General features: G+C 39.0%; 5 protein-coding genes across 6 annotated transcripts; 1 reads left to right on the top strand and 4 right to left on the bottom strand.

Moving 5' to 3' along the window:
• The first annotated feature begins 6 nt into the window (after nucleotides 1–6).
• LOC129408528 (structural maintenance of chromosomes protein 4-like) lies at nucleotides 7–2,237 on the top strand. Its single transcript, XM_055152222.1, has 6 exons — nucleotides 7–92; nucleotides 510–683; nucleotides 1,167–1,349; nucleotides 1,422–1,654; nucleotides 1,733–1,916; nucleotides 1,997–2,237. Exons 1-6 carry the CDS (start codon nucleotides 15–17, stop codon nucleotides 2,147–2,149), a joined length of 1,005 nt encoding a protein of 334 aa, XP_055008197.1. The 5' UTR covers nucleotides 7–14; the 3' UTR covers nucleotides 2,150–2,237.
• Nucleotides 2,238–2,318: 81 nt separating this feature from the next.
• trim59 (tripartite motif containing 59) lies at nucleotides 2,319–5,497 on the bottom strand. Its single transcript, XM_020928462.2, has 5 exons — nucleotides 5,205–5,497; nucleotides 4,475–4,812; nucleotides 4,148–4,366; nucleotides 3,870–4,079; nucleotides 2,319–3,281 (listed from the first exon to the last, which is right to left on the bottom strand). Exons 2-5 carry the CDS (start codon nucleotides 4,727–4,729, stop codon nucleotides 2,724–2,726), a joined length of 1,242 nt encoding a protein of 413 aa, XP_020784121.1. The 5' UTR covers nucleotides 4,730–4,812; nucleotides 5,205–5,497; the 3' UTR covers nucleotides 2,319–2,723.
• A 150-nt stretch (nucleotides 5,498–5,647) lies between these two features.
• Nucleotides 5,648–13,259, bottom strand: kpna4 (karyopherin alpha 4 (importin alpha 3)). The gene is made up of 17 exons (XM_020928461.2): nucleotides 13,058–13,259; nucleotides 11,939–11,983; nucleotides 11,781–11,870; nucleotides 11,189–11,218; nucleotides 11,045–11,097; nucleotides 10,445–10,540; nucleotides 10,282–10,367; nucleotides 9,881–9,967; nucleotides 9,627–9,796; nucleotides 9,501–9,545; nucleotides 9,293–9,424; nucleotides 9,031–9,159; nucleotides 8,428–8,532; nucleotides 8,270–8,341; nucleotides 8,042–8,201; nucleotides 7,874–7,968; nucleotides 5,648–7,802 (listed from the first exon to the last, which is right to left on the bottom strand). The coding sequence occupies exons 1-17, from the start codon at nucleotides 13,124–13,126 to the stop codon at nucleotides 7,707–7,709; spliced, it is 1,560 nt and encodes a 519-aa protein (XP_020784120.2). The 5' UTR covers nucleotides 13,127–13,259; the 3' UTR covers nucleotides 5,648–7,706.
• A 422-nt stretch (nucleotides 13,260–13,681) lies between these two features.
• On the bottom strand, nucleotides 13,682–14,682 carry LOC110163696 (ADP-ribosylation factor-like protein 14). Its single transcript, XM_020928706.2, has 2 exons — nucleotides 14,314–14,682; nucleotides 13,682–14,243 (listed from the first exon to the last, which is right to left on the bottom strand). The coding sequence occupies exons 1-2, from the start codon at nucleotides 14,626–14,628 to the stop codon at nucleotides 13,929–13,931; spliced, it is 630 nt and encodes a 209-aa protein (XP_020784365.1). The 5' UTR covers nucleotides 14,629–14,682; the 3' UTR covers nucleotides 13,682–13,928.
• A 468-nt stretch (nucleotides 14,683–15,150) lies between these two features.
• Nucleotides 15,151–24,977, bottom strand: ppm1lb (protein phosphatase, Mg2+/Mn2+ dependent, 1Lb). 2 transcript variants are annotated; one of them, XM_055152224.1, is made up of 4 exons: nucleotides 24,891–24,977; nucleotides 18,981–19,188; nucleotides 16,997–17,158; nucleotides 15,151–16,623 (listed from the first exon to the last, which is right to left on the bottom strand). In XM_055152224.1, the coding sequence occupies exons 2-4, from the start codon at nucleotides 19,015–19,017 to the stop codon at nucleotides 16,283–16,285; spliced, it is 540 nt and encodes a 179-aa protein (XP_055008199.1). In that variant the 5' UTR covers nucleotides 19,018–19,188; nucleotides 24,891–24,977; the 3' UTR covers nucleotides 15,151–16,282. The 2 variants fall into 2 exon arrangements, with proteins under 2 accessions (XP_055008199.1, XP_055008198.1); XM_055152223.1 differs by lacking the exon at nucleotides 24,891–24,977 and adding an exon at nucleotides 20,050–24,852.
• Between the last annotated feature and the right edge of the window lie 23 nt (nucleotides 24,978–25,000).

Below are 25,000 nucleotides of genomic sequence, written 5' to 3'. Positions count from 1 at the left end.
AGAATGCGAAATGTATGACAGAGCTGTCTCAGCAGCTCAAGAAACTGGAAGATGAAGCTGGAGAAGTCATGAAGGACTGCCACGAGGCTGAGGTACTCCACACTTGATTGGATCTATTTAACATATCAGGTTGAACCAACTGTGAGTTAAATTATGGTATTTCTAACTGGACATCAAATATAATTGAGGCTATAATTGGGTAAAATTTATTTATCTTTGCATTATACATTTAAAAAGTACTTTTTTGAATGTAAACAGTACTTCTATGAATGAGGAAGTTAACTATCCAATTAAGAGTGTGAAACAAGTCCAACAAGAGATTTAAACTCTCTTCAAAGTAAATTAAATACATTAGTTGGCACAAACCTGATTCTGGAGACATGCTCTTATTCTACTACAGATTGATATAAAAATCATTAAGGAATCATGAAGGAAATTTTCTTACCATTTGTTTTGAAGTGGAGGAAAATCCTCTTCTGTAAGTTTGAAGAATCCATGTTGTTTTCCAGGCAGCACTCCCTGATGTGCAGGAGCAGTTTCAGGCCATAGTGAAACAGATAAAGGCCTTACAGCAGCAGGAGCATGCACTGCAGGAGGAGTCTCTGAGCGTCCGCCTTCGCATCGAGCAGATTGAGACCAGCATCACAGAGCAAAACAACAAGATCAAGCATTGGCAGAAAGAGGTGTGACAATCTCTTTTAAACACTGGGAAAAGTGTTCTTGGTTTACTTCATTGTCAGTGATGCAGTTGCATGTTCACCATTAAGTTGGATACTTTAGACCAGACCTGCTGCTTGTGGACATAGGTGATATTGTTTTTTGTTTTTTTTTTGGCATTATAACCGTTATAGAGAAGTACAGTAGTTAACGGAAAACAAATAGACAAGCAACCCATAGAGTCCTAGCAAGGCATGGAAACCCATAATTAAGTAATCCATACTCTGTTAATATTTTTCTTATAAGTTGCACTTAGTCTTTATCAGGACAAATTCATGCTAACCGCTCACTGCATCTTGATTTCCTGTAAATAATTTAGCTTGTCCTTATGACAAACCTCCCAAGGAATCAGTGAGAGAACTTAACATTTATGATGCATTGCTTCTGCAAAATAATTTTCTACAAATAATAAGACTTGATATTAATTTGTTTTCATTCCTGATATTTAGGCATCTAAGCTCTCTCTTCATTCAATTGAGGACAAATCAGCAGAAGAACTAAAGACATTCACTCCTGAGGAACTAGAAAAAATTTCCAACCCAAATGACATCATCAACAAAATGGCCACATTAGAAACGCAGTGCGCTCAGATGAAACCAAATCTGGGGGCCATTGCAGAGTATAAGAAGAAGGTATTCACAAACATACCTGTTAAAATAAATGTTTTTGTGGTTTTGTGATCCCAAAAATTTTGCTTGTTACAGGAGGAACTGTACCTGCAGCGTGTGGCCCAGCTCGATGAAATCACAGCAGAGAGGGACAACTTTAAACGTGGCTATGAGGATTTGCGCAAACAGCGTCTCAATGAGTTCATGACTGGATTCAACATGATTACTAACAAGTTAAAGGAAAACTACCAAATGCTCACACTAGGAGGCGATGCTGAGCTGGAGCTAGTGGACAGTTTGGACCCGTTTTCAGAGGGAATCATGTTTAGGTGAGGAAAAAAATTTTTTTAAATACTATATATTTTTTTTTTTACACGAACATCCTCAATACTACAATCTTGTTTTAGTGTCCGTCCACCGAAGAAGAGTTGGAAAAAAATATTCAACTTGTCTGGAGGAGAGAAGACCTTGAGCTCACTAGCATTGGTGTTTGCTCTTCACCACTACAAGCCTACTCCACTTTACTTCATGGATGAGATTGATGCTGCTCTGGATTTTAAAAATGTCTCCATTGTGGCCTGCTATATTTATGTAAGTTTTAATGTTATATTGTTTGGTATTGAATTAATATTGATAGTGAATCAAACCATCATTTGCTTGTTTGTCTTCAGGAACAAACCAAGAATGCCCAGTTCATTATAATCTCCCTGAGGAACAACATGTTTGAGATTGCGGATCGCCTCATTGGAATTTACAAAACCCACAACACCACCAAGAGTGTGGCCATTAACCCCAAGACAATTATGTTCCAAGAAGTTGCTTAACCCAGTTTATATGTTGTACATATTCTCTTTCCTATAATGAAAATGCTGCTATTTTCTTACTCTAATAAAGTTTGAAATATGTTTTTTACTCCTTTTTAAATTCTGGCTAGAAAAGTTATGAAATTAAAAAATATTCTGCATGTAAGATGATTAACGGGTAAGAATAAACTGCAATAAAACAATGTTATTTATTTAAAGTAATTTTAAAATGCACAAATGATTAAAGTGATGTTTGGAGAGTTATTTAAATCACACAACTTTAGTAGCTTAATACTAGTTTGAGCCAATGGCTTATCTCACGGGACTAAATAAAGTGGTAAGTAAAAATGAAAAAGTACACATTTGTAGAACTGCTCTCATACAGCTGTAGAGCTTGGTCTATTCAGTTTTACATTTTAAAACATTAAGATGCTAATACGTTTAATTTAGCAAGAAACAAGACTGAATGAATTCCTTAAATCAAACTCTGATGTCTCAAGTAAATACGATCATTCACATTTAAGTATAAAGTATGTAACTAATCAAAATACTGTTAGAAGTGAACCATGATGTCTAATGTTGAATGAGTTGGATTTTATTCATACCAGTATGTTAATTTACCAAGCTTCTGGAAAAACTGTTCTCCCATTGCAACAAGATGAGACCTGTGTACATAGGTGACCACTAACTCTGCTGAGCTCCAAACTGAGGAGATGAGTTCATTGCTGATATTGTGGACCACCTCACTGATGTTGGATAGCTGAGAGAAGTCATATGATGTTGCACCTTCAGTATATCCCCACACAGCTATAAGTAGTCCTAGAAGCAGCGTGCATGCCATTAGGGGTCCAAGGCAAAGCTGCTGGGGCCAGGAGGCAGGATGATCACAAACTGCCTGTGAACAACATCTTGTACAACATGTCACTTTAGGAACAGGGGCCTGATCCAAGCTGCAGATAGTGACAGCGGGCCAGTGTGTGTGTAGGTAATCTGCAGCTCGAGGGCTCACGGAGAGGCTCAACGAGGATGGCAAAGGTGTTTGGATGAACTCCTCCACTCGCTCCCTAAATAAATGAACTTTATCCAAGAAAACCAGTGCTGAATCCTCATCCTCCACAGCAGAGCCCAAGGATACCAGATCCAACTGCTCCTCCTGAAGCAATCAGAATTAGCCACATAATTATTACAGGCGTGCCAGTAAAATCTATAGATCATTGTAATTAAAGATACACCATAACAAGTCTGGTGAGAAGTCTTCCATCATAGAGATTTTTTTAATTGTTCAAAAAAATAGTATGATAGGAGTCTCTTATCCACAGATCTGACCTGTAACCTAGCCTGCTGGCACAACAAGCTTGTCTCTGATATATACGTTTCATGCCATACTGTGGAATGTCACAGGCAAAGCTATAACCCTAAGTAGGGGCAGACCCTCAGAGAAATTACATAGTGCACCTTGAATTGAGAGTATTGAGCTCTCCAGACAGTGTACTGACATATTGCCACGTACCTTTGTTGGTTCATTTCACAAAATTAAGTTGTGGCAGCACTACAATTACTAGTATGTTGCTTATGTAGAGAAAATACACTTTTATGGAAAACAGTCTGTGATTATTAATTAAATGCATTTTATAAACAGAATGTGCATGTAGTGGTTTAACAAATATGGTGACATTATCATATTACCTGCATATGACTATGACTACATCATTTTATATATTGCAAAACTCTTGATACACACCTGCAGCTCCTTCACTCTATAGATCAGTGGGTCATAAGCATGTGCCACTTCTGAGCAGGCTTTGTCAAGAGCATCCAGATATGCCAGCTTCTTCTTGACCAGTGTTGCCTCCAACGATTGAAAGAACTGAAGAACCTCCTGTCTATCCTGCTGCAAAACATCATCACAGCGTTCCTTTTCCTGCTCTAGTTGCTTCCCTAGTTCACAAACCTGTCAAATGGAAGCGTCATTAAACTGGACATAAATTCTATACATTTAACTCAACAAGTTCTTCTAACCTGTGTCCATTTCTGCTCAGAGAGTTTAGCCAGCTGCTGTGGAGTATGCTTCTCTCTGATGTATGCAGTCTGCAGGTCATCTATGGGGTGTCCCTGGTGCTGTCCAATAGTCAGACATAAGCCACAGATGAGCTGCCGGTCCTGAACACAATACATGTTCAGTGGCTGTTGTTGATGCTCCTCACAAAATGTCCCAGTAGGATGACCATCTTTCTGGTACTAACAAAGAAAAAAATTCAAGTGTTAGACTGGAGCAAATGCTCTGAAGCCTAATACAATCCAAGTGGACGAAAAAGTCAATACACTGGCAAATAGATTCTTCCCTACTTTCTCAATGATTGCCTTCAGCGACACGTTGCAGGGCAGAGCTTCTGTGCCAGTAGGGGGCAGCTCCGCCACATTACGACAGTTGGGGCATTTGAGAGGCATGCGAAGAGGGCGCCAGATGGAGTAGTTATGAGACACCTGGAGTAGGCTGTCCAAGCAGGTTTTGCAGAAGGTGTGCGAGCAAGGCAGGACTCTGGGGTCCGAGAACAGAGAGTAGCATACGGAGCATGTCAGGTCCTCCTCCAGGCACTGCATCCCAAGAGTACACACACGGGGCCTGGGGAAAGATGATCTGGCAAGGCGGCACAGGGCAGTGGATGAAAAGTTACCCGGAAAACCTGTTTAGCAAAATACAAGTTTGTTCTTTATATTGTGTGGTCAAATGCGACCAGATTTCAAGCAGACAACAGACAAACAAAACTCACAAAGGTGATCCAGGTGCTGTAAAAAAGAGCCTAATAAATAAGTGCCTTATGTTGGATCCTGTTACATTGCTTCGCTTATTGAGGCAACTCGTAAGGAGTCTTGGGCCTAAACATGCGTAAAAACATAACTACATCCATGGCAGTCATACTTTTGTCATCACTAGTGCACAGGGCAAAGCATTTTAACAATTTGAACTGTTGCTGTTCTTTGCATTTAAAACTGGCAAAATATATTGTCAAACACGTGCCTAAATACAGATTTCTTTTTGGGGAAAAAGAACATCGCCTACATTGTAAAAACTCACCGTTTTACGATGTGCGTCTCTCGAAACTACGGCCCAAAACGACAACTCATCTCATTTCCTGTTATGCCCGTGCTGCGTTCAAGTGCTTCTAGTAAATGTGGATAACTAATGTGATTTATGCAAGCTGTACAAATGATTGCCGGATTTGAATAGGATATGTATTGAATCTTCTATTTATTGCTTGGTGTGACGGGATGTGAAGAATAAATATCAGAAGCCGGCCCTTCTTGTTTATAGCCGTCCAGAAAAAGTATTTGGCTCTGTACGGCGTCTGCGCATGCGAAGAGGGGGCCAATCATTGCACGCCTTGATTTGAAAACAAACTCCGTACGAAAGCCATACAGTACAATAAAGTAAGCAGAATGGGAAACCGGTGTCATGTCACTATAAAAGTATGTAAACTCAAACAACTTTCACAACAGAGCACACACACACACAGTCTCTCGATTTGGGTTTACCTATTTATTTTTCTCAAAGACAAACTAGCCTGAAGAAGTAGTCTCCCACAAACCTGTGGACAAACCACTTCAATTCTTCAGAAACCAAATCTTTGCGAACAAGGAATGCTGCAAAATTAAAGAACCCTTTGCTTAACACAAAGTTTGAGCACAATCTGTAGAAGTTCACTACAGTTTAGAGAACAGAGGAGATAGACATTTACAGCTATCGGGTAAATATTTTGTCTTGGGAAATAAAAAAGGTACAGCGAAGGTCATTATGGGTTTATTGATTTTAAGGAGAACCCATTTAACTCCAGTTCTCCATTTGGGGATCCTTTATACGTTAACATCGAGAATTGAAGTTCAGATTCCCCTTAAGTCTGAAAATCAGCAGTAGTCTAAACTGCTATTCCTGAAATAAAGTATTTCTACCTAAAAGCATCAATTATTTCTTCTGAAAAAAACAAAGATTGTGGTAAAGTGATGCATACATTTTGGGCCGTTGGTAGCTCTAATTTATGAACCCAACCAGCACCCTTTATAAACTTCAGGTCTTACTTGCAGTACATGTGCAAAATCACAGATTTAGCAAACTGGACACTTGATGAGGAACAAGGGAATAGGGATCAACATGTCACATTTAAGCACAGTTTACTTAAAATAAAGTTACACTGTATCCACAGCCTAAAGGAAACTAATATCCTAAAAAAGAACTGTGCTATAGTTTAGTTCATGCAAAGGTTACGATTCACAATCCTACATTTAATGGCCCTTGTTCTCGTCTCCTTTAGTGATAGGTCAAAACTATGGCAACATTACTGCAGAACAGCGACTTTGCTGTAACTAAAAGTAAAGACATGTCACAAGGGAACAGATGTTTTGGTTACTATAGAGATGTCAATAGTGAATTTCACAGCATCCAGCTCATGTCTGGAGTGTAGGTTAATTATCATGGTGTAATATAATCTTTGTCAATCGTCTTTACAGAAGCAAAATAAAAGCTGAAAATAAAAGTATAATAAAAAAGGAATACACTGGAGGTAAAACAAGACCCCAAAAAGCCACCAAATGCATCGTGATAAAACGCACTGCTGCTTTACACCTGCTAATAGCATTGTCCAGTGTCATTAATACTAACTTAATTCAAAACAACAAAAAAATGACATTTCTTTTTCCATTATCTAATAATCGTGTTATAAAGGGGCTTAAGGATCAGCCTCTCTTTCCGAAGTAGAATTCTGTGTCCAAAACCTCTGCTAACCTCATTTCACTTTGTTACTCTTCTCTTGTATTAGTTTCTTTCTTCTCTTTGCATGCATTTTTAGCATCCTTGCATACTCCCCAAACACACACACGCAGCCAAGCGCACACCACTCATCTGTCCATATTCGCACACGCAACTTGCGCAGCCGGACTCTTGGCCTGGCCCCCCATGGGAAGAGGACTTCGCCCAGTGAGGGCATTGCGTTGGAGGAGATGAACCTGGCTCCTCAGCATCGAGTCCAGACATTCGTACACAATGGGTCCATTCACACACACGTGTCTGATAGCGTGGCCGATTGGGGGACGGGCTCATTACAGCCCTATTTAGTCGGAGGACTGCAGAATTGTGAATTGTTTATGGTTCAGCTCATTTTCATCTCTGCTTTTTCTTGTATTGACATATTTAAAGAAGTCTTGATTTCTATTGTTGAAAGTTCACAATTCTCTCAGGTAGGCCATTTCATTTGACGTAGATTTCCCGTGACGGCTGCTCCAATAACAGAAGTTATGTCAGCGTGTCTCTCAACGCATTCAATGTAGATGTTTTGCATTTTTGCAACATGTAGCCACTCATTCTCATTCGCACCCACTCGCCATCTCAAACTTCATTTGGGCCGGTTCCTCGGGAATGCCAAATGAAATCCATTCATTTTCCTGTCAAATAAGATGCAGCCATAGATCCCACGAGCCAAGCACAATGGATCAAGTTTCACACTCGCTCTCTCTCTCTCGCTCTAATTTTTTATGTTGAACAGAGTGCTGCATCGTGAACAAAACTCCAGAATACCCCAGATGCCTTCTAGAACTGGAATCCCTGAGCTGGCACATTGGCAGGGTTGAAGCCAAAAGTTCCACCTTGGATAGCTTCTGGAACCCGACCGGTATCGTCATCAATCTATATCAAAAAGGTAAAATCTCAATTTTGTGCCAAATTTAAAACATGCAGGACATGTCAAAATAACTCACATCATCAGATGAGAAAAACTGGTCAATAATTTCATATGCCAATTTGTAGATGTCTTCATTTTCATGATTCTGCAATGCCTCCACTTTTTGTAAACCTGACCAAGAAATTATGATTAAATTTCCATGTCAACCTTTAGTTCATAGAAACACTACATGAAACCCATTTACCTCCACACTGCTCAATGAGGCCAGCAATCGTGTCTGCCTCATCTTCAAACATTTTCAGAATATTGCTTAGTCCATCAAGGACCACCTGCACGACTTGAGCGTCCTTCACAGTTAGCAAGTTGCAGAATGGTGGAATTACATCCATAATCAAGTGTTCCACCTATTGAAATACATGACATATAAGTTATTGGGGTTTAGTGCACCTATAGTGTATTGATGAGGGCATACCTGATCCTTCCTTCCACTAATTGTCAGGTTGCTTATAGCCCAGGCTGCTTCTTTTTGTGTGCCAAAGTCACCCTTGGAAAAGGAAAAAAAATACAATAAAATGTACATTTCGTTTCACTCTTAAAACTCAACTAGATGTTTATGGGGCATAGACAAACCTTATCAAGTAATTGGATGATCATAGGAACGAGTTTGGCATCAATGACAGCCTGCACCTGCTGCTGATTTCCAGCTGTTATGTTAGACAGAAACCACACTGCCTCCTACAGGACAAAAGTAAGTTAGTTGACAGCAAAATAAAAATTCTAAAACACTCACACACATATGTATTAACAATTGTCAAAAGATTGTGGTAATTGGATCAGAACTTAGACCACACAAAGTGTCATCTAAGACAGAGACAGAGTGCTGTGGGTGGGGTATGGGAGAACAGGAGGCTCTAATCATTGTTTCTGTCAATAATGAAGCCTCATTTTCAAATGACAGATCTCAGATGCACTCCTTCATCGGCACAGACTTACAGTCTTGGCACCCGTTTGCCACCACCCACTTGAAAAGCATTTAAATTCTCACTCATACGTATACCTAACTAACTACAGAACATCATATCATATCTTCATCGTCCTCTTCTTTCTTCATGCAGAGATTTCCCTGTATCTTAAACTTTCACACGTCACTCTTGCACAAAGTCTCTAATTTCATCACTTCCACTGAACTTGTCTGAGTCATAATCAAACATTGCTGTTTGCTGAACACATTACCTTGTTGATCTTCTCTTTGGGGTGAGTGAGAAGGGCAGAAAAGTGACTGAGAGCTTGACAGTTGAGCACAACCTGGGTCTGTTCATCTGTTCCGGTCACTATGTTTCCCACAGCTCTGAGAGCAGCCGTCTGAAGGACACGTATTGTCACATTAAAATGTTGAAGTAAAAACACCCACCCAACCACAGACAAGAACTTACTTATTTTATTATTGATATTACTGTTGCTTATTATTATTTAAAATTATTGTAATCGTGCTTACCTGAACTTTGACCTCCTGATGACTGAGCAGTGGAACCAAAAGAGGAACAATTCCAGAGTCAATGACCATTTGGATTTGCTCATTGCCAGCATCAGTTAGGTAGGACAAAGCCCAAACAGTGTCAACCAGGATCTGAATAAAAACAGCTTTGTTTAAATTACATTTATATCATGATGAACATATTTTAGATCCAAAATAAAATACTTACACTGACATCCGAGTGGCGGATTAACCTAAACAGAGCAGGCAGAATCTGGAAAGAAAAATTATATACAGTACTTTAAAACCAACATTGCCATGTGAGGTAACAGAAGTTTTATCAGTTGCCACGCACCTCTTGGATTGTTTCCATGGATGGTGGGGGGTCCTTATGGCGACAGAGATTAACCATAACCCAAGTCACATTACGAAGAAAGGTGATGGGAATGGAGGGACTTATGAAACCCAGCAGAGGCCTCACCACTCCCAAGTCAATGACATAATCTCTGCACTGCGGACCATCACCTGAGAAAAGGGAGAAAATGTTTCATATCCACATGTTTAATATTACAATTCATCCTGACAAATAATTCCAGGGTTCCAACTCACCAATGATGTTACCCAATGCCCACACTGCCTGTTCGCACACATTCTGATGAGAAGATTCAAGTAGTCTTAGGAAGCGTGGCACAGCATCTTAAGAAAAAAAAAAGTTGCCATATTGATCTGTGATGTCTATTCATTTTAATGTGGTTAAGCAATTTTCTAAATGCATTAACCACTTGGCTTTAGTAGATACATTCTATTCAAGACTGAGGACCTGTTTTGTGAATCTCAACTGGTAAAGCCCTTTATGCAGTTAGTCATAGGTGAAAGTCAAAAGTTTGCTCTAAATCAGGGGTATGAGAGGGATGCCTTCAGTTTTAATTACATGATGCATCATGGACCACCTCCTCCAGCAGAGGTGGTCCATGAGGTTAAACAAGTGATAGATGAAGTAGTAGACTTACTGGCTTGAACCACTGCTTGAGTTTGCTCTGAAGTTCCTGATGCTATATTTGTGAGAGCCCAGGCCGCCTCGAACTGAAGAGATGGGCTGGAGTGTGACAATTGTATCAAGAGTTAAAAAGCTGGCAACAACAATGGCAACAAATTATTGTAAATACAGCTTACTTGTCATCTCTGTCCAGGCAACGCACCAATATGGGAAGAATCCCAGACTTTAGCAGGTCATCAATGGGAGGGTTACGATCACTGGATAGCAACTTCCTAAACATACCGCAATTGACATGGCAAATGTTGTTTAAATGAAACAATATGCAAAACTACTTTGAATCTATTGTACAACCTGTGATAAAAAAGAAAGTATCACAGCAGATATTAGCACAAATGAGGCAGGAGATACACTGAAAAATGCATTTTTGTTTGAGATAAGCAAAACTAAAAAATTTGGTACATCATCTGCTTTAAAATTATCGTTCGGTGCCATCCTCCAAATAGAGTGAGTGAGTGTATAGTTAAATTTTTTATATTTTATTTATTATATATATATATATATATATATATATATATATACACATACATATATATATATACATATATAGTTTTGTCATGTTGACTGACCATTCGCCATGCTCGTCCTATGACCAACGCATCTAATTTCACATAGCTACAACAACTGTATATTGTCATCAGGATATTAAAACAACATTGAGATATTAATTTTGTGTCAATATTTCCCAATTATAGCCCTAAACTAAATGAGTTACTGACCTGGCAGCCTGAACGGCACTCAGCTGGATGCCCTGGTTATTGCTGTTGGCATTCTACAATGAAGCATATAAACAAATTTAAAATGGTCACAGTTTAAGATCACGTCATATTAAATTATGATAATGGTGAGACAAGCAAACTTACTTCCACTATTGCTTCAAGTGAGGTGTTTTGCTAAAAAAACAAAAACAACTGAACATTAAAAATCAATGAAGTAAAGAAAAGCATTTTGTTTTTATATTTCAACAGATCTCACAAACTTTTCATAAGCCTGCTCTTAAGGCAGGTGGGGTTACTTTGTGAAGCTTTTTTTTTTTTTTTTTTTTTTACTTTTTGCTGTGTCTGGCAAACCTGTGACAGTAAGCATTTCCTTAAAACATGCTACCGGCAAAGGAAATATCATTATTCATGTATATGAATATATGGAATGAAGTCCTCAATGCTCATCTTTTTACAGAAACATTGAGAACAACCCAATTAAACCATTTACGCTCAAACTGTTTAGTCATGTGCAAATTATTACAGGTTCATACTTCTGTGCTATACAGACATGAGGCACTTGAGCAAACCTCAGACATGTAACCTTCATCATAGTGCTAGTAGTTGAATTATTTAACATTTGAATAGGGACAATACCAATACCATTCATCAAAGCTAATTGCCTTTCGATTTATATATGGATTCAAGGAAATCTGGTTAACCTAAAAAGAGGAAAGAGTCAAAAATTTAACCATACCGATCTGAAATCTCCATCCAGATCACAGTCCTCGCACATATCTTCATGAGGTACATTTCTTCTTTTCAAAAGATGCTCATCTCGTTTCACCTGTTTGAATTGTAATTATCATTATGGTAAAATAGCACTTACACTGCACCAAACACACAAAGCCATACCTTTCGGAGTTCTACAACAACTTCAGTCCTCTGTCTCCTCATAGTCTGCGGAAAATAAGCAGAGTTAATTGCTTGTGGCGCATGGCCGTTTGTTAAATTGCATGCCGTCCTATATTCGTTTAGTTTCTGGGGGAGAAATGCACACAGATGTGGGCTTATTGATGCAAATAAATGCTAGTAGTGTTGCCTCAGTTCTAGACAGGTTTCTAGGCGTAGGCGGAGGTATTTGTTGCCTGGTGGCATTCATGAGCAGCTTGACAGACTGGAAACGTTTGATGTATCCATTTTACTTCACATCAACTATGAATATATGATAATAACAAGGTGCTAGAATGGATGGGGGTGAATAGCTGCCAACTTTCCTCCTTAGTGGACATGGGATAGCAAACTGATCGCGAAAACACTGAAGCGTCCATCTGTCCTAATAGTGGAAGCTACCCACGCGTGGCACCGCGGAAGAAACTAATTTAGGGCGTTGCAAACAACATGTCTAACTATATTTCGTCTTTAAAGAGACAAAACTAAGTTACGCGTTCGGATTTTGTTTTTTGTTTTCTTTTACGATAAAGACGGGGGATGGGTGCAGCCACCAGTAGCACCAAGCCCATCGTTGAGCTCGTTCAGAAAGCTAACAAGCAGCAGCAAGATAGCCGAGCCCACTCCTGTATCAAAACACCGATTTACCAGTGCTATAAATGTCACAATCAGCCAATGATACAGTTAAACAACTAATATAAAGGCAGTGACACATAAACGAACATCTGCATCTCCGCGTTTGGCTTCGACGTCGAACTGTTGCAAAACATTTTGGTGGATGATGATCTTAACTCAAGTTAGCCTGTTTGGCCTGTTTAGCATTACAGCACACTGCTAAGCTAACGGGACACGTCCATATGCGCCCCCTAGTTAGCCTAACTTGTTATACTAATCCAATACTACCAAACCAATAATCGCAACAGAACACATCGTCTTTTATATCCATGGGTAACACATGAAAACACTGACTGAGACAACGAGTATTTTTTTAGAAGTGAAAATTATAACGACGTCACAGTGAAAGCGAGCTGTCCGTGAGCAAAGCCTGCACCGCAGTGAAGGGAGATACTCGCCAAAAATTACCTCCAAATCTCGACCTTTGTTCTTGAAATTCTTCAGTCGTTGGTTGTCTAGTTTCTCGTTATCGGCCATATTCGTAGTTGTGTTTTTTACTACGTTAATCGTAAAATGAGCTGGTAAGTTGGCCCTTTCTAGTTCCCTTTCTCGTTCTCGGTTAGCGGACTATTTTCTGCTGCTGTGTCCGCAGTGCATACTGGGAATGCCGGGCGGGCGGGTGCAAGAGGAGGGTGGGCCATGGGGTGGGCAGCCCCGCTCTCTGCGTAGAGGAGGAAGGGTGGGGATTCCCCTCTGCTCTTATTGGTCTCTGGTTATGGCCTGGCTGTGCGGGCTTCACTGGCACCGTGGGACTGGCACAGGCAAGGTGTCTTTTTGTTTTTTAATAAGGAACTATGTTGGATCAATAATTGCCAAGAATTGTCTGTATTGCATTCAAGACCAAGAGATCACAATTTCGACAAGTTTATTTGGCCACCAGGGCTATGTATAATCTGTCCATTAGAATTAAGCATGACACCTTCAAACAGTCTAAATAAACGTCTGTACAGTGCATAGCCTATAAGCCTAGTTAATCGCTAACAAGCAGACATGCACCATGTAGGAAAGACTTACAGTTTACTTTGTTGTTTACAATAGTTTATATCGTGATTTCTGTGGAAATATAAGACTGGCTACCATGGATAGTATTTTGCAGTACTTACTTATTCATTTCCTTAAAATGGGCAGGTTATTCAGTGTTCCATTTGAATTTATCAACAATTGGAATATCCCAGTAGTGTCTGGTCTTGTCCACTTAGTTAGATGTTACAATCAATGAATGTTAAATAACTATAACAAATTTCACTCTGAATGTCCTTAAATTGGCCTACATTTTGGCTTAACTTGTAGGCCCACAGGCTAAAGCTTTCTTTAGCCTGATAAAACTGGGGCAATTTAACTGGATTTTGACCTTAATGTCTTCCTTTGTCTGTCTCAGTGGTGTCTTCATTAGATAGACCATTTTTCTGAATCCTTCTTGGAGTCCCATGCCTGTAGCAGCTGAGCATGGCTGAATAAACCAGGCTCTGCCCTCACACACTCCTCTGAGTTCGAGCTTCTCACAGAGGGCTCCTGCACTCTGTGCCCCTGCAAGCTCCTGTTTATTAGCAAGGACCACCAATGGAATGCCCCTAAGACTCTCATAACGCAAGGCCTGTAAAAGAAAATACATATAAAGCTGTATGCCATTAATTTGATATTTTGTGCTTATAATGTTTGATTACTCGATGCAGTTCCTTACGAGCCTCCTCCAATCGTTTTTGGTCCGAGCTGTCCACCACAAAAAGTACCCCCGCTGCATCAGGGTAGAAATGTTTCCAATAAGGTCTCATCTTCCTCTGGCCACCAATGTCCCACAGAGTAAGTGCCAGGCTGCTTCGGTCTGTGTCCAGGCTCTCCACATTAAAGCCTACAGTCTGCACTGTCCACACACTCTCGTTGAACTTTAGTTTGTACAACAGTGTGGTTTTTCCTGAACCATCCAGTCCAAGCATCAAGACATGAGCTTGCTTCTGAGGTTTAGAGCTATGAGTTCCCATGTTCCTGCACTGTAAACAAAAAACAATAGATATTTTCTGACCAGCAGTCTTTCAAAGGCTGAGACTTGGGAGCCTAGCCCAGTTGACTGGAGCGTTCTGAAAAGCTATTTTTAATACAGTGACAGTGCAGGGGCAAACACCTGCTCCAGTAAATCTCAGAAGTAAACACAAGTGAAGCTTTGGATCATACAATAAAAAACTACAAACTACTTTAGATTTGCACTAATGTTGTATTTCCATGGGCATAAACACAAATCTGCAATGATTCCATTTTTAATAACCAATACTTTAAATGTGTAAAATCCACATCCTGTGTGCCTCTTTGCGAAACAGCTATCACCCACCAGATGGCAATGTGTCTGTTAAGGATTAAATATTTGACTGAGTCAGTGAAAATGACTGTTTCTCTTTGATCTGTAAGTGTTTTTTGTGGTTTTTGTTGTTTCTTTTTTCTACAGGTACAAAAAACAGAAAAGTTTGAACCTAGAGTTACCAAAAAGAAATGTCAGGCTGAAACAAAAGTAGACTTTTTTTGGGCAAATGTTTACATTTATTGTATGGCAAGTGCGCTTTTTTACATAAAGAAAGGATAGTGAGTAGTAGCAACCAATAATCATCTATTTACAACCAATAAGAATAAATGTAATACAGTAATAATAAATTGCAGTCATCCAAATGCAGTGATTTTCTGTATTAGAATTGCACTTCGATTGGCTTTTAATTAATGATAAAAACTACAAATTCAGATGTCTCACATTTATTCTGAACATACATTTTCAAGAAATTTATATGAACAGCTATATGTTGCTCTTTTTATTTACAAAAAAAAACCTGCACAATTTTTAAAGTTCAAGGTGGTCTGATTTGCTTTATACCACCAACTATAGTGTTAAATCATTAGAGCATGAAATGATTTTGGCAGCACATTATGGAAACATGAAAATTAAGGCATTAAAACATCTACCATTCAAGGCTTACATCTGCAATGTTAAGATTTAAATGCGATATAATCAATCAAAACCGTCAGACAGGGATGACTCTTTTACATTTAGTTGTGCATGATTTGTCACAGTAGATTTGTAGTAGATGAATAGATTTATATACACTTTTGCACAAGTGGCATATTCATCTTTGCTTACAAACAAATGCATTTCAATTACAATCATCAAAAAAGGCATACAAAGTGTTATCAATGCCAATGCTTCTATTGCTGTACAACAAGAATATGCATACTTATAAATATGCATATTATTATTTCACTGTAATGAAGGGAAATAACAAGCTTGCACAATTATGGCGAGATAGTCATCAGCAACTTAAACAGCAGTTAATCTTGATATGTGTGTCAGTGTGGAAATAAACTATTGGATTACATTAAAATGCAAAATATGTTTTCATAGAAAAAAGAATCTCAATCCAGTTGAAAAAAATATAAAAAATGTCAATTTATTTTTATTAATGGACAAAAAATAATATACTTCCATCTTTTCTCTCACTTAAAATATTTTAAGCACAAATATATTCTCAAAACTGTCATAGCAATGAAAGAATTGGCCAACTTAAGTGATTATTTCAACATTTGACATAAGAAAAGAGCTTGTACCTTTTGTTTGAATGAGGTTACCATTCTACCTCTGTTCTATTCTATGCAGGTCTACTTCTCAGTAGACTTGCCTTTAAACTTGACAACCATAACAGTGATGTTGTCAGGGCAGCCTCTATAGAAGGACTGCAGGACAATGCTCTTGGCACCAAAATGTGGCTCGTCCAGTCGATCCCTGATAAAACGCACAGCCTCCTCATTGCTGAATGTGTCCCACAGGCCGTCCGACGCCAGGATCATAAACTCAGGCTGAAGCTTGTCCAAGTCAAAGGACATGATGTCGGGATCTGGGACAACAACATTGAGATTCTTCAAGGGGTAGTCTCCCAGAGAGCGTGACATGGCCAGGATGCCTTGAACACGCCAAGAGCCATTGAAACTGATAAAGCCACCTGTGCAAGAATAAAAATAAATTAATAAATAAATCATGTATACAATTGATTGATTTGTTTTTATTTCAAGTTTGTGCCAGGAGAGAAAAAAAAAATCATATATACTACATACACATTGTAAACAACAATGAATCATTCTGAACAACAGAAGTCTAGGACCACGTCAGCAATTTTCTGCATTTACGTTAATAAACCACTAGAGGGGGTGTATGAGTCATCTTGAAGACTGAAGGAAAATACATCTTCTGTATAGAACTGCATGTTTATTTATATAGAATCATGTATAGAGATTCTCAGTTTCTCAGTTTATGTTATTTTTATAGTTAAAAAATGCTCACAAGATCAAGGCTAATACAATGTCTGAAACACTTACCAGCCTTTTTGATCCTTTTGCGTTCTTTGAGCTGGTAAGGCTTGTGGTCATGTGACAGAGGAATGGCATTGCCATTTTTATCACATAAAACCCCCCGTGAGTCCCCAACATTGGACACAATCAGCTCCTTGTCAGACAACAAGGCCACTAGACATGTTGTTCCTATCACACAAGAAAAGAAGACACATTTCACAAAATTATTAAACAATCAAAAAAAGCATTCAAAATTTGCCATCCAATTTTTCTTTCCATTTCTGTTTCAGGATCAAAGGTGTGTTGCAATGGATCTGCAGTGTGGGGTTAGATCATATGCACAAGATTCATAACACACTTCAACTAATTCCATATATTTTATGTATTTATTTTTTGTTGAGTGAGGCAGGACTAAACAATATTCATTTGATGGCTATACCAGATGAAAGATCGCTTTTCATGGTAATATAGAAATATGGAAAATATTTTTTGATATTTTTTCTGCAGTGCTGCCTATAGCTGCCTTTGCAGTTTGCCATGCTTGTGTCCAGCTAATTATTTATATCTGCTTCCCATGGTGAAGGAAATAAGGGACTAGGGTGCCTCAATAGCATTCTCTGGCCCAATTAGCCTAATCATGCCAGGCATACACTTTCTGCTCCTGATTAAAAGTTCACTAGTGAAAAGTGTGATACTTAAGATTGTATTAATTAATGATACAAGCTCCAACACCTCCTCATTGAAGATTAACTTTACAGTGTATTTATTCTGCTATCCCAGTTTACACTGCTTCACTCACTGGTCTAGTCTGTGGAAACAATATGGAACAGAACAGAACCAAATACCCATACTAAAACTAGTACTCATTTGAGCAGGTATCAATACTGAAAAAAATTACATAAAAAGGGAAAAACATTACCTTCAGTAAATAGTGTTAGTATGTGAACTAGCACTGCACAAAATGTGACAACACGTTTCTCTATAGGTAAGTAGTAGGCTGTGGACATTTAAAACTCTATTGGACTCTACTGTTATGTTATGTTTTCATATGTAGTAAAGCAGTGCAGTATATACAGTAAATTGTTTTATAGTAATTTGGGGGGAATTATTTAAACTGACCTTAAAGAAAAAGCTCATTACCACATGTTGCTCTGATTCTAAAATAAAATTTTTTATTGGCTATAAAAAAAAAAACAGTCATTAGTTTTTAAAAATTGCTATAGAAAGCATATAGAGAGCTTGAAAGCATTAGAAGGTTCTTAGCTTTTTTTTTTTATTGAAAATGTGAACATTGTAGTCAAATACAGCTCATGGGAATTTGACAACAAGAAGCCAAGAAGCCATTACTCTCTCTAATCAGCATTTTTATTTTAGAGCCTTTCATCTATGACCATTTGATATCTGAGGAACACTGGCCCCCCTCAATATTTCTGAGCACTTTGTCAAAGCCATCATGGTAAAATCAAAGAGGCAAAGATTGATCTTGCTTCATTTAGTCAATTTTGCCTAGTGAATGACCCAACAAAAGAACAACTACTGATAATCTTTGCCCTCCCTTTAATTGCTTTGTACCTCTGCTGTTTTTGTGCTCAGTGTCTTGAAACATCTTTCATTTTGTAGTGTAGATATTATTTTATATTTACTTCCACCAGTTTAACCAAAAGGTTTTTTTGCTAAACCATGTCCTCATTTTACTTATACATCTTGGCATTTGACCCTTATCCCAAATAAGGCTGCTCCTCTCTCCCAGCCCTCCTTCTCAGCTTCCCCCTAAAGATAATTACAGCACACCCTGTGAAGATCAGCTTGTATTTAAACAGCTGAATAAGCAAGGCTCGGGGCTGCTGACAGTTACTGTTCAACAGCAGTCATGAGAGACAAAGAAGAAAATGCCACATCGTTTGCACAATTTACTGGCAATGTTCACATTTGAACATCGATCAGATAAATGGTGCATCACTGTGGTAGGTAAACATAAAACAGGACTGTTCTCGTAATTGTGTACACCTACCTGCTTCATTGTAAGTAGAAGAGAGTTTCTCCAGCATGTCCCTATCCAAGTTTAAGATCTGTTGTTCCAATATTGAAGCATAGGAAGGTCCCCCTCTCTCCTTCTCATCTTTCTCCTTGTCTCTGTCGCGCTCTTTGTCCCGCTCATAGGCCTGCAGCCTCTGGCGCAGAGCCTCCGGCAAATGGGCTTTGGCAAAGTCAGCAGCAGCCTGAGGAGGAAAAAAGGAGAACAAGGGAGAATAAAACTGCAGTCAGTGATGTGGTTTGGTCTGTTATACACTAGCAATCTTAGATATGAGGGAATACAAGTCAATTGTATTGCCTATCAAAATGGACACAATGAATACTAGACAAACTCAAAGCTGCAATGCATTAACATGAATAGAAATTTTAAAAGTAAAATGTCTTTTCAAGTTTAATTGAAATTCAAAATATTTTAGCAGCTTAACTTTTATCCCCATCAGTAACAACAAATTAAATATAGACAAATATTGAAAAAAGGCAAAAAATTTATTCTAATTATCTGAGGTTGGCACCTTGCACGCGGCCCTTCATCGGTCTGTCTGGATCTAATTGAGTTCTGGGAAACTGCTTCCAAAGAGTCTCAGGAGCTTCCTCAATCTCTCAAAACATATCACAAGCCTTTCTCTTTTTAGATCTCATCAGTAGAGCTGTCACTTCTGTTTACCACCACTGTCAGTAATCGATACCTCTTCAACTTCTCACAGTGAAATACTGTGCATTAACGATATTCTGACCATTTCACTAATATTACAGGGAACTACAAGTCCACCAATCATCTCAATGCAACAGCACACACAACAGATTATTGTTCAGAATACTCAAAAGGCACACATATTTAAACACAACAAATGTTAGACTTACTTAACACATCTGTAATAAACCCTTGAAAAAGATTGACACTAGAAGATGGATGATCTATGTTTCATGGTTATCTCAGAAAACTATGGCTGTAGTGTACAATACGGATTGTCCAGTAACACAATACACAACATGTTTGCATTATTTGAATCCTAAGCATTGAGGAAGCAAAAAAAAGTTTAATTAACTCAGCCTGAAGCAACTCCTTGACATACAGCAGAAAACCGTCTCAATCATTAGATAAGAAGGGGATTGAGAGGAGCGGTCACCAATGGTCCAAGCAACTACAGACAGAAAGAGAAACAGAAATAATTGAAAGCAAACCAGCAGCAGAGATGAATGAAAGAGGGAGTGCATGGAGAGTATATTTAAATATTTCTCTCTGAATTTGAATCAAAAACCATCCTCACTATTAAAATGGTGCTTTATATACTTCTTTCAGTTGCCAAGGTGCAGGGTGTTCCCTCCCAGAATGACTTTGCAGGGTTCATTGTGTCCACAAGGGCCACTAGTAATTTCATTATCTCTTTCACCAGGGCTTTGTATGTTTCAAGGCTATGTCAGTGTGTAGTCATTGCATAAGAAAAATTCTGCAAGCCAAGAATTAGAACCAATCTCCCTGTCATGAGCTGTGCTGTTTAAAATGACCTAGAATAACCCACTTCCTGCATAATTTAATTCAGGGAGTACCTAAACAAAGATTTCAAACAGATAGCTCCAAATTAAGGTGTTAAATATGATGCTCAGATCGCATAAAGAGGGCTCCATTTGTGGCCGGGTAGGGGTAAAAGACCATTCATTTTTTGATTAAAAGCTTAAAAGACATCTGGGGTAAAATAAGGATATATTAATCCGAGTTTCAGTGCAAAATGAAAAAGATAAATGCTAACAGCTAATGCTAAAACAGTGAGTGCAACTGTAAAGAGCTGTGAGAACACAGAACCTCTTTCACATTTTTCTAACAAACAGGAACATAGACCACAGAGCATGAGATGATCCCTCTATTCTTCTTCTTGTCGGCTATATGTCTAATGAAAATAATTTCCCCTTGGGGATGAATAAAAGTAAGTCTGATTCTGAAGATAAGGTTACTTAAGTTCACTGCTTATATTGTTGCTCTCACTCCTAACCCCTCTGTCTGAGACATATAAAATACTCACTCTTGGCATAATTGTGGATATAGAATGCGCATCATTCATCATTCAGTATGGGCATCACCATGGACATTGTATGGGTATCATCCTTGATATACTAGTAGTATGGGTATCACCATGGATACCGTATGGGTATCACCAAGTGAGAGCTATGTCTTCTCCCCCGTGTCTGAAACAAACGGTGAGAGGTGTGATAACATCTGATCACCATGGTTACTCAGGGCAGACAAGCTCTGCATGTTATCTGTACAGGGAAAAAACATTGTATTAAAAACTGTATGTCCAATAATCCAACAATATAGTGACAACAACAGGGCATTGGAGACTGAACTATACAATCCCAGCAGTCATCCAGGTGAGTTATAGTACAAGGACTAGTTAACATGGAACTTTCTGCTTCTCACCCAAGAGGGTCTGTCAATTCAAAAATTGGCTCTTGGAAGTGAAGCAAATCATCTTCCATGCAAATGTGGTCCAGTGGAATTCTGGCAGTGCTCAGTTTGAAAAAGCATCCATCCATCCATCCATTTTCATCCGCTTATCTGGGGCCGGGTCGCGGGGGCAGCAGCCTAAGCAGGGACTCCCAGACTTCCTTCACCCCAGACACGTCCTCCAGCTCCTCCGGGGGGACCCCGAGGCGTTCCCAGGCCAGCCGAGAGACATAGTCCCTCCAGCGTGTCCTGGGTCTTCCCCGGGGCCTCCTCCCGGTGGGACATGCCCGGGACACCTCCCGAGGGAGGCGCCCAGGAGGCATCCGAAACAGATGCCTGAGCCACCTCAACTGGCTCCTCTCGACGTGGAGGAGCAGTGGCTCTACTCCGAGCTCCTCCCGTGTGACTGAGCTCCTCACCCTATCTCTAAGGGAGCACCCAGCCACCCTGCGGAGGAAACCCATTTCAAGCGCTTGTATCCGCGATCTCGTCCTTTCGGTCACTACTTTGAAAAAGCAGGCTATATTATATAAAATGAACTGACCCAAACTAACTAACAACTCATGCCAAAGGGGTGGGAGCATAGTACATTAACATACCACTAGACCATTCACTTGCACTGTAAAACAAAAATGCTTCCAAGAATTATAGATTAAAAGTTGGCTCATTCACTTTAATAAAGTTTTACATCAAAGGTCTGCAGCCCGCACAAAGTTCACAGTGACTCACAAATAAAAGCACTGTGCCCCTTCCCTCTCATAATAACTATTGCAAAGGGGACGCTCATTTAAGCCGGGAACTCACTTCAGTCATCAGTGTCCAAAATACAGTACAGACGACCTCTTCTATTGCCCTTGTGGAGACAGCTGTGTCAATTGGATGAGCTGAAAACCCACATTACCCTAAGCAGTCTGTGAGGAAAAGGAAGGCTACAGTTGATCCATAGTGTGTGGTATCGACAAAGCTGGCAGCCAGAGGAAGATATCAAGGTCCAACACACAACCAACTCATCTTTATTTTACAGTGGCACAGCTCAGAGTAATTCACCAGATGATAATTAATACGAGCAGGGAAGTGAAAGCATGATTTGAACTGCTTGGTTTACAGCAGGATCAATACAAGCCCCGATGTACAACATTTAGCCCGCCGCACAACAGAAGACATATAGGCTTATGTTTATGTGGCAAGTAGATTAAGTGCAAAATAAAGATGAAAGATGCATCTCAAAAGTAATTTCAATAGTTGGAATTAGCAAATCACAAACACAGCAATTATTTAAAATAATTTCCCCTGTAATTAAGAAAATACCCTGCCTTATAAATTAAACCTGCTAACACTGTAGTTAGTGATCGTAGTGTACTTAGTGTACTGATCAAGATCATTCCTTTTAAATTTACCCATAATTACAACTGTTTAATTAGAGTATACAAGGATTTGTGGAAAGCTGTAGGCAATTGTAGAAAAAGACTGGGATCGCAAAAAGCATTTTTGTATCAGCATGCCATGACTATAATGTGCACCAATATAATAATTAAGAGAGACGACTGACTACAAAAGTTAGGGATAAAATGTTAGCCCCATGTGCCGCAATTTCATGACAGCAAGGTGTAAAGATTTTTTGTAGATTTGCATTTTTATGATATGAGCAGATGTACGAAAAACGATGAGTGTTGCATTAGGGCCCCTGGGGGTTGGCTAAGCACTTCTCAAATATCCAGCTGTAAGGATGTGCTTATGCAGAGGACAGAGCAAAAAATAGCAAGGGGTCTGTCTTGTTTTCACAACAATAACAGAATACTCCCATTGTAGAGCAGGCTTATATAAATAAATGTATACATTGATTATAGCCATACTACCCCATACCACATTGTTAATGCCTAATTTCATAAACCGTACTGGTACTAGAAAAGAGACCACCAAGAGAAGTTGGGCGGCAGAACGCTGTGCCACTCTGACCAATGAATACTGTCATTGTGTCCTTGGGCAAGACACTTCACCCATCTTGCAGTCTCCATGTCCATGTGGTGTATGATGGTGTATGTGAGAGCAAGACCATGACTACAATCCAGTGTGTTTACAGCATGTATACATATTCATTAACATTCACTGTCCTGACCAAATGTAAGGAAATAATAAACTAATTATGCTTTACTGTTAGTTACTCATCAGAATCTGTTTGAAACATGCATCAGTTATCAGTTTTGCCTCTGACTGAACTCTGTAAAACATGTCATAAAAAACATTATTCATTATGGACAGTTTCCCTGTTCATTCAGTAATTCACACAAATTTCCTCAGTTCAGCTGTTGAATCCTTTTGTGCAGAAGACAGCGTCACCAAAGATAGTTCCACAAGATGCTGAATACAAAGATTGGTCTTTAAATAGCAACTTATAAAACCAAGTGAGGAGCAGAGTAAGAGGATAGTCAACCAGAATGTCATACATTAAACTACTGTCATCATAAAGTTTCCTCAGACAACTAGTACAGCTCTGTCTTTTCAGAATGTGGGCCACAGAATGCCTGGAGGAGCAGAGCTAAGTAAATGTCACTCCTCTCTCACACACACACACAAACATCCTGCTCTAACCTATAATCTGCCTCTGTGCCCACACACATCAGACAGTGGTGGCTGCAGTTCTTATTTGTATTCTGTGATTGAAGCCTCTCTTCCATGGCTAACACTGGTCTATCAGCTACATGCATATTTATACATTCAGCCATGCGACCATCAGGTTGCTATTACAGTAGCACAGTATATGCAACTGTCTAAAACAAAGTGCTATTTGAAAATTTGCCCCTTATTCATGGGTTTCAAGCTATGGCAAAACTCCCCCATTGCCAGAGCAAGTAAGCAATTCAAATTAAAATATTTTTATCTTTTTGAACTGGGAAAAGTTCTCACACATTTTGTCAAATAAGAAAGAAATCATTTGATTGAAATTATATATGTGATTTCTCTCTGTTGCTCAAATCAGTTCTTACACTTGTTATTACACTTGTTATTAAACTCTACATAGTGGGTACTTTAAGTATAGTTCGGTTCTACATTTTGTACATTGTAATGCAAGTGGTATATTTTTAAATAAACTTGAAAGGGACTTTCCCCTCCTTTGAGTAAATTCTCCAAATCATTTTTTTTTTCTCACACCCCAACATCATGATAGCCTTATTAGCTAAGCTACCAATCCCTCGACATTGGTCAAGAAAAGACGAGCAGAAACTTATTGCCTTGTTGAACCCGTTAGACTCTCCCGCTCGACAAGTGAAGGTTACTGTGTAAAATGTGAAACTACTACAAATATCGTATTTTATATCATCATGTTTAATAACAAAAACTGAGCTCTATTGCTCTTTTGCTGTAAACATATTGTCCTATCTTAAGTATACTTAAGATCTTATCTAGGCTATACATTTTAAATAAATAAACATTTAGCCATTTTACTTATACTCTTGACAGCTGTATTGAATGCCCATGTGTAGTATAGAATGGGGTATCACAAATCAGCATCCTCTGCCAACATTTACTTCCTCCATCCTGAGTCCACAGCTTCC

Source organism: Boleophthalmus pectinirostris, unplaced genomic scaffold (genome assembly GCF_026225935.1).
Source record: "Boleophthalmus pectinirostris isolate CB_2022bp ecotype Guang Dong unplaced genomic scaffold, ASM2622593v1 HiC_scaffold_165, whole genome shotgun sequence".
Classification (NCBI taxonomy): domain Eukaryota; kingdom Metazoa; phylum Chordata; class Actinopteri; order Gobiiformes; family Gobiidae; genus Boleophthalmus; species Boleophthalmus pectinirostris.
The sequence above is the reverse complement of the archived record's forward strand: the minus strand, read 5'-3'. Positions and strand labels throughout refer to the sequence as shown.